At 44.8% G+C, this 15,158-nt stretch overlaps 1 protein-coding gene across 1 annotated transcript; it reads right to left on the bottom strand.

The window, feature by feature from the left end:
- Positions 1-219: 219 nt before the first annotated feature.
- On the bottom strand, positions 220-6,406 carry LOC111966999 (neuronal PAS domain-containing protein 4A-like). Its single transcript, XM_023991910.1, has 8 exons — positions 5,902-6,406; positions 5,253-5,416; positions 5,027-5,129; positions 4,600-4,909; positions 4,352-4,461; positions 4,028-4,163; positions 2,179-3,902; positions 220-2,056 (listed from the first exon to the last, which is right to left on the bottom strand). Exons 1-8 carry the CDS (start codon positions 6,074-6,076, stop codon positions 2,028-2,030), a joined length of 2,751 nt encoding a protein of 916 aa, XP_023847678.1. The 5' UTR covers positions 6,077-6,406; the 3' UTR covers positions 220-2,027.
- Between the last annotated feature and the right edge of the window lie 8,752 nt (positions 6,407-15,158).

The raw sequence follows: 15,158 nt of genomic DNA on the forward strand, positions 1-15,158 counted from the left end.
CGTGTGCGTCAGTCTGAGTCAGATCGTTGCGTCAGTGCTGTTGCTGAGCGGAGCTCGCTCCAGGGGAAGAAACGGAGGAGAGAGGAGAGAGGAGGGAGGGAGGAGAGAGGAGGGAGGGATGAAGGGATGAAGGGATGATGATGAGAGTAGGTAGAAGGAGGAGGAGGAGGAGGAGGAGGTGAACTGGAAGTGACGACACAAAGAGATCCAACCGCTTTAAGTGCACTTTAATATAAATGCATTTGTTTGACAACCAAATACACTTTTCAGCAACACAAGAGAACACTGATCCACAATGTCCATTCTTCAATATATCATCATGTATATAGTCCATCTTAAACAATAGAAATGTCTCTGATATGTACAGACTGATGTATTCATACAAATGTACAAATGTGTACAAGCCTTCAAAAAAATTGCATGTGCATACATCCACAGACATAATGCATTATGCATTGAACATCAACAGTTTCTTATTTTTCAATTCAACACATACAATATAATACTTACACATATGTTAAACGTAGCATTTAATAGCTAGAACGTAGGAATCAATCCTTTACTTGACCGTAGACAACTCTACGTTAGCACGTCGACACCATGGGAATAGTACCATTCTCAACCCGTGTCGCTTAGGAGGAACTGAATATAAATAGTAACCCATCACACTATTTTCAGGTCATTTTTTAAAACAAAACTTCCATTTTTGTCTAACCCCTCTCAAAAAAGAAGAATCATATAGTCATTCACATAGCRGTATTGTGCCCCACAACACCATAGCTCAAGTAGAGCTACGATGTGACTGTCAGTCCATTGGTTCATGGACATAGAGAAAGAGTTCAGTTAGAGTTCAGAGTTCAGCAGGTCATGGCCATGTCAGGCACACAGGAGCCGCTATAAACTGCCAGCATTGCAAATATTGATGCTGCAAGAAAATCCAGCAGAGCTGCCCTTGAAGCCAAGCCCAAGAGAACGGTGACCTAAAGAACCCACATTCAGAGTCTAATGTACAATGTGCTGGTCCTGTACACAACAGAACCACACACAGTTGTTGAGTAACTTCCAGACGATTTCCATTCGGCAACACCTTCAGGTGAAGGCCAGAAACCTTRGTCACGCGTTCTTGCGTGTGGACATTCCAAGACCTATGTCTTCACAAGTTTTGTATTTTTTATTTTTTTTGCACACCATCACATTGATACACAAGTTTGTAATGGAGAAATAACACGAAGTCAAATGTTTTCAAATGTTCAGCCGCAAACTCAAAGCTCAAAGTATTAGGTTAGTTTGACTACAGTATTTGTATGTTTAGACGTGGCCTTTCAAGCTATAACAAGAGAGGAATACAATAAGGTCAGAGTAGAACTATGTGTCTCTCTGGAAACTGAATATTGCGGATGTGAGAGAGGGAATCTGGTCCCCTTTTGTCAGCTACTGTCAGTGGTTGTACCAGGTCAGTAGAGATTTTTGTAAACATAGACTTTCACCACATTTGTGATTTGAGTTTGCGTTGCTGCATTACAAGCAATAATGCTCTAAGTCATTTCTCTATTGAAATATCAAAGAAGGTATTCTCATTTTTTTWGTTCGCAACAGGTTTTTCACTACGAGTGAATACAAATGCGGTCTGGAAGTTAAACAGCGCTTTACAAGGTCAGAGATTTTGTTACGTCTCTGACTGATCAAATCTGAAGCTCATGTTACAGAAAAGCTGTGGCACCAAATGGACCCAAAACTCAGTCAGTCATGGGTACATTCGGTTGGTAAATATTGCACCATTATGTCAATGTTGAAATTAAATGCGAAATTGTTTGATAAAAAAAATATATAGAATACATGAATTAATAAATAAATGAACAAAAATATGAAGGCAATATTTGTTCTCAGTAGACATGTAGGAAATAAAGTCCTTTAGTAGTATACATTATGTATATATTTATACACTTAAATCATCTTTACTTTTCAGTAAAATAGCTCCACGAAATATGACAATATGCCATACTTAATGAAGTAAGTCACAGACTTATTTAGAACGGGGGAACACTTCCACTCCCATCTGAAAAACACAAGAGACAAAGAGGAAAGGCACATTAGTCTGGTATGTTCAGGMTTAAKACATCTTAATRCATTTKTCAAACAGAGAAAGACYGTAGAACAAGTMAACTGYATGATTCTCACCTTTGTGGAAGCACTGTGGSGGCTGGTGACACTGGAGTTGATACAACTCAGGTTGRTGKCCCAAGCCGGGGGCGATCGAGGCACCTGCCCCAAACATGGGTTCCAGGGCGGCCAGCTCCTCCAGGAGGGACTGYGCGCAAGGCACGGCGGGRGTYMWGGGGMCGKCGGGCGTGYAGGGGGCGGAGGTGGGGGAGGCAGTGAGCCGCAGGGGAGGGGATGCTGGGATGGAGGAACAGGAAGACAGAGGTGATGACGCCACCTCGATCTCCATAGGCTCCTCCCCCAGCCCCTCCCATTCTGCCATCGCCCCGGCCTCGCCGGCCAATGTCGCCCCGCACCTGGCCGTGGGGTAACAGTGCGCCGATTGGACGCTACAGAAGTGGCTGACCCCCTCAAAGTGGGAGGGTGAGTGCCAGCACACTGGGTTGGGGGGAGATGGTGGGGGGATGGAGGGGGAGAGGGGTGGAGGGGTGGAGAAGTCCTGGAGCAGGGCTTCTAAGATGCTCTCTTCAAACAGAGAGTCATCATCATCTTGGAATACGGGGAAGTCCAGGCCTCTCCACACTTTAACGGGGTAAAACTCTCCCAGCATGTGGATAGAGTCAACACCAGCGGTGGCTACGGATGGTGAGAGGGTCGGGGGGGGAGGGGAGGAGGAGGGGGACATGGAAGGAGGGGAGAGCTTGGATAAGAGAGGATCCAGGTAGAATCCCTCTGCTAAGGAGCTGATGTGCTGAGCTAAGAGGGAGATCTCTGCTCTCTCCTTATCCCTCTCTCTCTCCAGGGAGAAGAAAGAGAGACCAGGCTGTTTACCGGGGGAGGCCTCTGGGGTGAGGAGGCCCTCGAGGGGGTAGTGAAAGGGCCCTAAAGGGACATCTACATACAGGGGTCCCCGAACCTCAGGCAAGGTCATCACTGTGCAGTCCCCATCCCGAGGGCTGTCAGGGGTGGGGGGTAGCTTCTCATAAATAGAGCCACTGCAGGGATCGGCAGGGAAGAACAGGTCGGTGGAGGGGCCAGTGAGGCACAGGGAGGAGGGGGGAGCAGGGCTGGAGGCTGTGGTGGGTGGGGCGGAGGGGGAGAGCGAGGGAGCGATGGAGGTGGTGGCTGTAGCTGTGGTGGTGGAGGGAGGGGGTGTGGTGGTGCCTGTGGGGTCGAAGCTAAAGAGGGGCTCGCCGAACAGGAAGCTACCACCACCCAGCTGGGGTGTGTAGGGGGGCGTGCACACAAACTCTTTGGTCTGCTGCTCCTGGGAGGTGGGCGTTGGGGGGAGGGGCAGGGGAAGGGCAGGCAGTGGAGGTTCGAGCTGGAAGGAGGGGGGCAGGAGAATGTTCTGAGTGAGGAAGTCCAGGTCTGCTACCGTGGCAACGGTAACCGGGGTGGGGGAGGAGGCAGCGGATGGGCTTTGGACAGGGGCAGGCATCTGCTGCTGCTGGAAGAAGCTCTCCTCCTCAATAGAGGAAATACTAGAGCGAGGGTCGCCCTCCACCTGCATGGGCTCAGTGGTGGCGCCCCCTGTCTCGTCTGAGGAGCCCACACTGCTGGACACAGTCATGCTGAAGTCAAAGGACTGGGCTGAGAGGCCACTGCTGCCTGGGGTGAAGACTTGGTCTGGGCTGGACAGGCTCAGGCTGTCCTGGCGGGAGGTACTGGTACTCAGTACCAGGGTCAGCTGGGTCTGCTCTGTGCTCAGCTGCTGTCTCACTGACCACGCCTCCGCCTCACTGAGYGAGAAACAGAAAGAGAAAAATATGGAAATGGTTAGTAAGATTCTCTTGTGCTCTTTGCAATCTCCTTTATATCTATTGAAAATGTGTTATGATGATCTGTCATAGGGTAGAGGTAGTACCTGATGATGTAGTTGTTGCTGCTGATGGGGCTGTCTCCTGCCTCCAGCTGCAATACCATGTAGAGCCAGACCCAGGAGTGGTCTGCAGACTCCACCCGTACCACCATCTCAGATCTACCCTCTCCTCCCTCTCTCACTGTGGGGGAACAAAGAGAGAACATCGACATCAGACATTGTTCTACAACTGATCACGTCACAGAACTTTAATGGTGGGTTTGTAGTGAAGTTTTCTCCATGTAATGGTGGATGCAGTATAATTGAGTTCACATTTGTGTTGGTGCGTCTGTGTGTGATTGTTGAGTGGTGAACTGAATTGGTACTTACACAGGCTGCAGTGCTGAGCGGAGGCGTGTGACAGGTCCTGTGGGTGGAGGAGGCTGTACCAGGAGCGAGACCTCAGGGCTGACACATCAAGGCCAAGGTAAACACTGACACTACAGGGAAGATGGAGAGAAGACATGGTAAGTCTATGTCTTCAACATACTTCTAACTATAAAGCGTACACGTCATGCCATCACTCAGACGATCTAAAGCAACAGGTGGCGTTGCCTGGTCAGTGGGTGTGACCTCACCTGTCCTGTGCATTCTGGAGCCTCATGTCTCGGCTGTGTTGAGACTGGAACGAGGCTAGGAAGAAGTTGTTCTCAGCAGCAGGAGGGATCAGAGCTGGAACTTGGTCCCCCCCAGGACCAGAGCGGGTGGGGACGGCCTCCAGAGGGGAACAGAAGCACATCCAGACGGGATTGGATGTCCAGTAGGAGCTAGGGGTGGTAGAAGAGGAGGGTGGGAAAAGGCAGCGCGCCCGGACCAGAACCAGCTTGTTCCCAGCACTCTGCCTGCGCACCGACTTGGAAGTGTTGAAATGACAACGGAATAGACGATCTGAGAGAAAGAAGAGGAAAGAAGAAATTGTGAATATCAGAAATGATCTGAGTGATATAAATACGAGCCATTTGTGACACGTTTCTGTACCATTGGAAATATGGAGGCGCATCTTACCTGTGTCAGGTGATGTAGGAGGGGCTAGGTTGGTCCTCATGATGAAGTGGTCAGTAGGGTCAATGATATCATACACACTGTCACCCTGGGCAACCAGATCCACCTGAAACATCGAGCAAAAGTCGTTTTTATTTAGCATATTCATGAAATCCCTGAGACAAAATCTAAATTACAGCTAATTTACTAGTTTGCTATTTAGACATGATATGGTCTCCCGTGAACTCACCATGGAGTGGCCGAGGTGCTCGGAGACGCTGTCTGACAGGTAGAGCAGCTTGCCTTCCCCAGTCAGCAAGAGCAGGAACCCTGGTAGCTCCTGCACCAGCTCTGACAGCTCGTGGAAAGACAGGAACCTCGCGCTTTCCTCGAGACTGCCAGCGGATCCCGATTCTAAAAACAAAAGATGATGGGAAATGTTTTTTTAATTATGTTTTTGTTTAGCTAATGGGTGTCATCATACCACAAAGGTAACGTTTATGCTCCCTGCAATAGCTATAGAACGGCCGCATTAGATTTCAGTGCCATGGACAGCGGTAGAAGCGTTTCAGCACTAGATAGCGACACTCGGCTCTAAAATAGTTTTTCACGCCAGAAGCTCAAACAAAGCACGATAATATTTCCTTATATATATTCCTAAACAACATAATTCACATGTAGACATGAAATTCATCAACTGTTTCTTTCGACAAGAAATATGGCACCTGTTGATTCAAGCGGAAAGCCAAAGGTAGCATGCAACTAGCTCAGACGGATGGAAGCAACAGTTTGTCAATATATGTTTCATTCACAAGCATTTCTTAGTTATGAATCAACAGGTTATGGGTTATACACTGAGTGTATTTGAACTTGTCTGTTATAAGCTAAATCGCGCTTACCTTGAGAGAAGAAGACCGATTTTCTGGTGTACATGCTGGCAAGGGACATGATATGTAGGTATGAGAGCCGTGCCTTTTCCGCATCGGATATGGGAAGCAAGTCCTTCAGGTTCCGAATCTCCGCGTTGATTTGGTCCCTTCGAGCCTTCGACGCGCCCTTCGTTGATCGATACATTGTAGCCTGTTACAGTGGTTGACTAAATTCCCTGGACTTGAAGGTGAAACTCAACGGAATATTGACCGTTGCGTCAGATGAGGTCTGAGTCTCTTTCTCCCAAGATGAGGTGTCAGAGAAAGGCTAGTAGTAATAACCTTGTCGTTTTACTATTGGAATTTCATCTCAGCTTGTTCCAGAGTAAGGCTTCAGACCTTCTCCTATCCGTTCTTTTTTCCTCTTCGGTTCCGCCACAGCGTCCAGTAAGGTTGCTGGCTAGCCGCTGGATGGCTTTCCACCGGTTCAGAGTGTGAGTGATTCGGCGGCTGTAGTAGCCGTCTCTCGCCCAGATATCCGGATCCCGTAAATCTGGTGGAGGGACTCTGCTCTCGAGTAAGTTATATAGGCTGGGATTCCGGTGACGAAGGGGGGCTCCCAACGCGCCAACACCGACGTTGTAGGAAGAGGGGGGCTAGAGAGAAGGGGGGCCGAGGGAGATTCAATGTTAGCAATGGTGAAATTCTCTCCCTCTGCCCGCTCCCCCTACTGCTCCTACCCTCTCCTTTTGGTGACTCTTTTCTGACGTCAGCTCTTCCCTCTACCCAATGATGACGTTGGCTTGATATCGGGAGCTCCGGCGACGCAAAAAGCCCGATTTGGACAAAACCGAGGAATGGGCGGAGACAAACGTAAAACGTAGACGGAGTCACCMGACCCCGGTGTAAGGGAGGGGGAGAGAGAGAGGGGGGTGAAACTGAGAAGATTTGTTTTTATGTTTGGCACCCGAGGAACGTTTGATCCTCTCTGAAAATGTATCATTCTTAATATAGTGTAGGCTAGGTTATCAGTAGCCTAAATGATGCAAATGCATCTATGCCTCGCCAGACTAGCTCATAATATGTTTAATGTTATGATTATGAACGATGCAATGCCTTCTTTAAAACCGTCCACCGTCGACCTCTAGGGTGACACATGCAGATGCATGCCAAGGTTATATATTAACAATATTCCAGCAAAAAGTTATTCTAGGGGAGAAACGCGGGACAGTGGGGCAGTGTTACATCACCAAATTCAGTCTCTTTTTATGAATGGAATCCACCATTCTGACTGAAATTCAGTTGTCAGGCAGCGCAGTGCCTCCGGGGCTAACGCGCAAAGGAAGAGGAGAGACAGCCTAATCGCGCTGTATAGCCTATATGTTACATAAACTGCAACATCCTTCCTTATAAGGTCATTTGAGCGGAATATAGCTAAGGGTGATGCTGAGCTATGTCTAGTCTATGCATCGAAACCTGGCTGATTCTTCTGGTTGAAAACCTTAGGCGTGGATTGCATCCAAACGGGGAATTATTTGGGAAAGCCTTGTAACCATTTTCACAGGTTATAGTTGCATCTTATTTATAAGCACCCGTGTTAATATTTAGCAAATTGTGTTTTTTTTCGCTTTGTCGAAAAACATAGATCCAAACAACATGATCATACCCCAACCCTTTCTCTATGGGCTGAACAGATAAGACCAGTTTGTTCTTGCCCAAAATACATCCTCTTCAATCAAACMATCATATAAAACGTTGCCTAAATTCTTTGAAGGCTTGGGGGTGGAGGCTTTGCAGCAGTCATTCGTATCTACATCTACCACTGATGTGTAAAAACCTGTGAGAAGACAGTCGGATCCAGTGAATTGTGGAAGCTCAATTTGAYATGAAATGTGATGTTTTGTGAAATTATTTGAAAGGAACTATATGAAAGTATGTTGCAACAATTATGTCGTGGTGTTCTTACTGCGTGTTAAAGTTTAGTATATAATCAATGTGATATTTGAAGCATACAAACTGTTTTGTAGAATTTTATATATTTTATAGGATACTCAAAGTATATTGGCCTAAACACACACACACACACACACAAACACCACACCTGTTGCAAACAGAGCACGAGCACAGAGATGAATCTCCTCGTTTCTATAAATAGCTCTCACCCGTAACTGACACATGCACTCAGTGGCGCACCCCCGCTTCTATCTCCAATTGTCCCTATTTTTAGACAGATGGGTTTTTTTAAGGCTCAAAATATATGTTGCATGTTCACAAACTTCGATTTCACGGACCTTCCCTTTCCCCGCAAATGCTTTATTTTAGAGCGGCCGCAATATATTTCAGCACCATGGACAGCTACATAGACGTTTCAGCTCTCGGTAGTGCTGCATCGCTCTCTAGGAGCGTTTATTACGCCTAAACATCAAACAAAACACCTGCATGTTCCTCTTTATGTATACCTAGACAATAATTGTCACATAGAGTGATGGCGTTCATCAAATGTTGCTTTCCGCAAATGCAGAAAGGTACAGTAACAATGGATAACGTGTTGAGACAGAGCAGTATAAACAGCTTCCCACATGACATACTGTACATGAACAATCAAATAGATCTGCATTAGCCTTCACCATTGGTCTGTCTTCTCTATTCATACTTTACTGACTGTTGACCTGTGTTATTGTTTTGTGGATAAAATTACAGACAGTTTCTGAATGAAGAGAGCTACAACCACTATGTTCAGCACTGGGTAGAGTGAAAAGGGCCTTTTCTCCCATGTAAGTTGTCAGGGAGGTACACTGTAAAAATTGACTGTAGAAATGACAGAAAATGAATGGCAAAAAAAGTTGCCAGTAAAAGTACTATAAAACAACAGTGATTTACTGTCAATTATAATTACAACATGTTGCTGTAGATGTACTACAATAACTTACTGTTTATAAATAACAACAATTTTCTGTATTATTACAGTACCTGTACACCTTTCTAATTACAATATATTATTGTGCTTATATTTTACAATAATTACTTGCATCGACGAAATGTACAGGATTTACTTGGCAACTCGAATTGCTGTTAAATTACTGTAATTTATCGGTTGTATGTGCTTTTACAGTAACATATGACATTTACAGATAAAATATGCCAACAGTACTGTAAACTTCTAAAACATTTGCATTACCAAAACAAGTAAACCAAATGTTATTAAGCAGGGTTTAATGTAAAGAAAAAAAAGTGACAACACATTCTATAAGRTRCCATAGTACAACTTCACCGTTGCTCAGTAGGAAATGCCAATAAACTGTAGCCAAATGGGCTTCATCACAAACACTTCAATTACAAACCTACACCTTTCCCCTAGCACCWWTRAAAAAGTGTATATCTGAAAATGATTAATCAGGACAGAATYCAATTGTTAATCTTAATASTCCTGGTATGACATAACTTCACAAAATCAAGGTTTTCCATAATAGCATTAGTTAGGATGGATGCAACAACCCCATCTACACAACTGAGAAGCATCTTCCTTTACAAATGTATGTTTCAGCTTGTATGTGACATAACAAATAATGKTAGTTTGTAACAAGGCAACAAAAAGTTTTCAAATGTATCAATCTTCAAAATAGATCAACGTCCCGAATAAATAGCATGTTTATAACTGTTCCAGCAGAGAAAGTGACAGAATTACAGATAAGAAAGGCACTGGTATACTGAATATATCTTAGCTTTTGAAATAAAAATAACCTTTCAGACACAGGTAASGCAAAAATCGCGATTTTTCCAAAAAAGAAAATTGCAATTTAAAAAGAAAATAACAAATCTATCTTGTTTCCTACTAAGAGGGGTAGTAGTKCTACTKTCAACAGYGTRTTGTGCAACATGTCTGCCTGGCCTTATCTTAGGAGGCAAATCATTACCTTCACTCCCAGGTTGAACCCCAGAGTATGTCATTTTGGGAATGGTAATTTGACTTTTTAATTATGTGAGATTATGGTTAGAAAAGATCTCAATGGATATTTTGTCCTATTCCCAGATTTCCATTTATGCCCTTCCCAAAACGACATACTCAAGCTTTAATAAGGGTCATTGTGTTACCTGAAATCAGATCACATTTATGTTTCACAATTAGCTCTGTGCAATATTGCTATTGTAAGGCCCTGTCTAAAAATAATTACTCACGCAGAACGTCTTATTGGATACACTACCTTGAACAATCAGTCTTGGTGAGTCCGGCAGGTTGAATTGATCCCTCCACATCTGTGGCTGGGGCTGACACCTGAAAGATATAAAACAACAAATTCTATAACTTTCAATTCACATATTTTGAACATTTGGCACATCATCATTTTAAATTCTAATATACATAGAKAATGATTATCTTATGCATAAGATGCAGATGAATGTAAATCTCACATCGGCCTGTAGAAAGAATGCATCCGTCCTTTCTTTGAAATGGGCCGTCAGCAGGAGGACAACACAAGGCCAACTGCAGTCGCTCCACCCTTTTCAAACCTTGACAGGATGTGCCGAACCTCTTCATTTATTGGTTTGTAGCGGAAGTATTGAATGATAATCTTTCTTTTTTCTGCCATCGTGGCATCCATTTTTATCCAGGACTGAGACATCTGTCAGTAACTTGAAGTGGTTGTAGAGTTCCTTCTGCGTGAAAAGGTATGGCCACTTACTTCTCAGCTCAGCTATCTTAGTTGCTGGGCTAGCGTTGATGGCACAGCGCTGTAAGTAAAACGTTGCTTACATGAGCTGACGAGAGTTGTRCTCTGTCACCTCCTGCCGGCCGTTCTCTGGAATAAAGCTACTCCATTTCCTTACGCTTTGCCTTCGATGAGCCTAAGGGTGTTTTTCTCTTTCTTAGCCGTACCAGAGGATTATCACGATTCTTATGCTCAACGCGTGTTTTCGTCTGATTTAAGAGGGATCCATAGCCACTCCCAATTGTAGTGCCATCTTTCATTGTATCAGCGAAGCTTTTCGGTTACTGTTGTACCATCGTTTTGGCTATTGTATGGCAATGTGCTCTGGTCGGATTAGGCTCAATAACTCTCATTACATCTACTGTAATTCTCACCATCTCTCTTCGTTCTCCCGGGGTTGGCCGTGTGCCTCTGGCGATGGCTGATATCAGGTTCATGGACATTTTGCCCCAAGGGACAGTGAAGTTCTCCGGCCAGATGTGCAGGTCTACAGTACTGGTCGTACTGGTTGTTGACCGGGTTGTGCTGGATGTGGAGGATGACTGTGAAGGGGAAGTGCTTGATGGATCAAATGTTGATGTATCCTTGATGGCACCAGTTGTGTCACTCCTTGATGGCACCAGTTGTGTCACTCCTTGATGGCACCAGCTGTGTCACTCCTTGATGGCACCAGTTGTGTCACTCCTTGATGGACCAGCTCTGTCACTCTGGATGGCAGCCAGTTGTGGTCACTCCTTGATGGCACCAGCTGTGTCACTCCTTGATGGCACTAGCTGTGTCACTCCTTGCCTGTCCTGGAAGTAAAATAAACTCAGCAAAAAAAGAAACGTCCCTTTTTCAGGACCCTGTCTTTCAAAGATAATTTGTAAAAATCCCAATAACTTCACAGATCTTCATTGTAAAGGGATTAAACACTGTTTCCCATACTTCTTCAATGAACCATAAACAATTAATGAACATGCACCTGTGGAACGGTCYTTAAGACACAATCAGCTTACAGACGGTACACAGTTAAGGTCACAGTTATGAAAACTTAGGACATTAAAGAGGTCTTTCTACTGACTCTGAAAAACACCAAAAGAAAGATGCCCAGGGTCCCTGCTCATCTGCGTTAACGTGCCTTAGGTATGCTGCAAGGAGGCATGAGGACTGCAGATGTGGCCAGGGCAATAAATTGCAATGTCCGTACTGTGAGACGTGTAAGACAGCGCTACAGGCAGACAGGACGGGCAGCTGATCGTCCTCGCAGTGGCAGACCACGTGTAACAACACCTGCACAGGATCGGTACATCCGAACATCACACCTGTGGGACAGGTACAGGATCAATCAATCCAATTTATTATCAAGCCCTTCTTACATCAGCTGATGTCACAAAGTGCTGTACAGAAACCCAGCCTAAAACCCCAAACAGCAAGAAATGCAGGTGTAGAAGCGCGGTAGCTCCTAAAAACTCCCTAGAAAGGCCGAAACCTAGGAAGAAACCTAGAGAGGAACCAGTGCCGGGTGGAGATTATAACAGAACATGGCCAACGAATATGTAGCGAGGGCCAGCCAACGAGAACATACAGGACGCAGTGGTGGGTAGGATATGGGGCTTTGGTGACAAAACGGATGGCACTGTGATAGACTACATCCGATTTTCTGAGTAGAGTGTTGGAGGCTATAATGACATCGCCGAAGTCAAGGATCGGTAGGATAGTCAGTTTTACGAGGGTATGTTTGGCAGCATGTGTGAAGGAGGCTTTGTTGCGAAATAGGAAGCCGATTCTAGATACAATTTTGGATTGGAGATGCTTAATGTGAGTCTGGAAGGAGAGTTTACAGTCTAACCAGACACCTAGGTATTTGTAGTTGTCCACATATTCTAAGTCAGAACTGTCCAGAGTAGTGATGCTTGTCGGACAGGACGGTGCGGGCAGCGATCGGTTGAAGAGCATGCATTTAGTTTTACTTGCATTTAAAAGCAGTTGGAGGCCACAGAAGGAGTGTTGTATGACATTGAAGCTTGTTCAGTGTCCAAAGAAGTGTCCAAAGAAGGGCCAGATGTATACAGAATGGTGTCATCTGCGTAGAGGTAGATCAGAGAATCACAAACGGCAAGAGCGACATCTTGTGACCGTAGCGTACGTGTAGGTATGTACGGCAGGACCAAATCGGAAAGATAGGTAGGAGCAAGCCCATGTTATGCTTTGTAYGTTAGCAGTAAAACCTTGAAATCAGCCCTAGCCTTAACAGGAAGCCAGTGTAGAGAGTCTAGCACTGGAGTAATGTGATCAAATTTGATGGTTCTAGTCAAGATTCTAGCAGCCGTGTTTAGCTCTAACTAAAGATTATTTAGTGCTTTATCCGGGTAGCTGGAAAGTAGATCATTGCAGCAGTCTAATCTAAAAGGATGGCAAAAACACCTGCCAGAGTTACACCAGGAACGCACAATCCCTCCATCAGTGCTCAGACTGTCCGCAATAGGCTGCGAGAGGCTGGACTGAGGGCTTGTAGGCCTGTTGTAAGGCAGGTCCTCGTCAGACATCACCGGCAACAACGTCGCCTATGGGCACAAACCCACCGTCACTGGATCAGACAGMACTGGCAAAAAGTGCTCTTCACTGACGAGTCACGGTTTTGTCTCACCAGGGGTGATGGTCAGATTCGCGTTTATCGTCGAAGGAATGAGCGTTACGCCGAGGCCTGTACTCTGGAGTGGCCGATTCCTGGAAGGTGGAGGGTCCGTCATGGTCTGGGGTGGTGTGTCACAGCATCATCGGACTGAGCTTGTTATCATTGCAGGAAATCTCAACGCTGTGCGTTACAGGGAAGACACCTCCTCTCTCATGTGGTACCCTTCCTGCAGGCTCATCCTGACATGACCCTCCAGCATGACAATGCCACCAAGCATACTGCTCGTTCTGTGCGTGAATTCCTGCAAGACAGGAATGTCAGTGTTCTGCCATGGCCAGCGAAGAGCCGGATCTCAATCCCATTGAGCACGTCTGGGACCTGTTGGATCGGAGGGTGAGGGCTATGGCCATTCCCCCTACAAATGTTCGGGAACTTGCAGGTGTCTTGGTGGAAGAGTGGGGTAACATCTCACAGCAAGAACTGGCAAATCTGGTGCAGTCCATGAGGAGGTGATGCACTGCAGTACTTAATACAGCTGGTGGCCACACCCGATACTGACTGTTACTTTTGATTTTGACACCCCCTTTTTTTCAGGGACACATTATTCAATTTCTGTTATTCACATGTCTGTGGAACTTGTTCAGTTTGTCTCAGTTGTTGAGTCTTGTTATGTTCATACAAACATTTACACGTGTTAAGTTTGCTGAAAATAAACGCAGTTGACATTGAAAGGATGTTTCTTTTTTGCTGAGTTTAGTTGCTCAACTAATAAAATTCCAAACATTTCCTCTCAACTGTAAATTACTTGTAAATCTTTTAGCAAAATGTAATACCTTCAAATCTCCTTGCATTTAGCAGCTTCCGCCATAGTATTGGTTGCCAAGGGTCGAAAACCTTCCGGTAAATTTCTGGCATTTTTCCATGGTAAGTTAGGCCCTGGAATTTGGGTAATTTTGCATAAATTCATCAAAAAGTTAGCTTTTAACAGTGAACCTTTTTTGTGGGATAAATATAAGGCAATTCTAGGTCTTGTGGTATATTTTGGTTAAACTATCCCCAATTCAATGGACTTGCAACTCTCTGCATGCACAGTGCATTCTTCCATCACATGTGCAGTGCAGTCTTCCATCACATGTACAGATGATTCTCAAGATCTTGCACACTAATAAAATGCTATTGAGCCCACACTACTACACTGTCTGAGCCAAGYACTACATGCTTTCTGGTAAGTTTTGATTACAATACTGGMTGGYGTGAGTATATTTRATATGACATACAATATTTTTTGTTAACTAGTAAATAGTAGCCTACAGCAAAGTGTGTTCAAATCATTTCTAACTAGTTAACAATTTCTGCTAGTTAGTTTATGCTACCATGTGGGTTTTAGCTTGCTTGAGCCTGCTACCTGAGGAGTGTTAATTCACCTGTTTCCATACATGTTTCATTTTAAAACATTTATCTTACAAAGGAGTTGTTTTATCTAAATGCTTAACTATTTATCTGTACATGGAATTGTATTTGTTGTTTTTTTACTKATTTTTTTCTAATCTTTACAGGAAAATGCCACAGGCACTATCTGATGTGTGGAGACATTTCACTGCAGCTAATGTAGAAGGAAAAGCTGTGTACATTAACAAATACTGTGCCAAATCAAATGTGAAAAATGCAACAAAGATGCAGAATCATCTGGCCAAGTGCATAAAGTTCCCTCAGCGCTCACAACAAGCAACCTCTGACAAAAATCCCTCTACTTCTATTTGAGGTGAAAATTATGAATAAGACACCTTATCGATAGCACCAGCTCATGGTCCTCCTGGAATCAGAAGTTTTTTTGACTCAATGGAGGAATGTAGTCAGCCAAAAATGCTGATGAATGTTTTGCTCGAGCTTTGTACGCAACTGGTTCACCACTGATGCTCACAGGCAATGTGTTTGGAAGAGATTTATGAATGTTTTCGTCC

This window comes from Salvelinus sp. IW2-2015, linkage group LG8 (genome assembly GCF_002910315.2).
Source record: "Salvelinus sp. IW2-2015 linkage group LG8, ASM291031v2, whole genome shotgun sequence".
Taxonomy (NCBI): Eukaryota; Metazoa; Chordata; class Actinopteri; order Salmoniformes; family Salmonidae; genus Salvelinus; species Salvelinus sp. IW2-2015.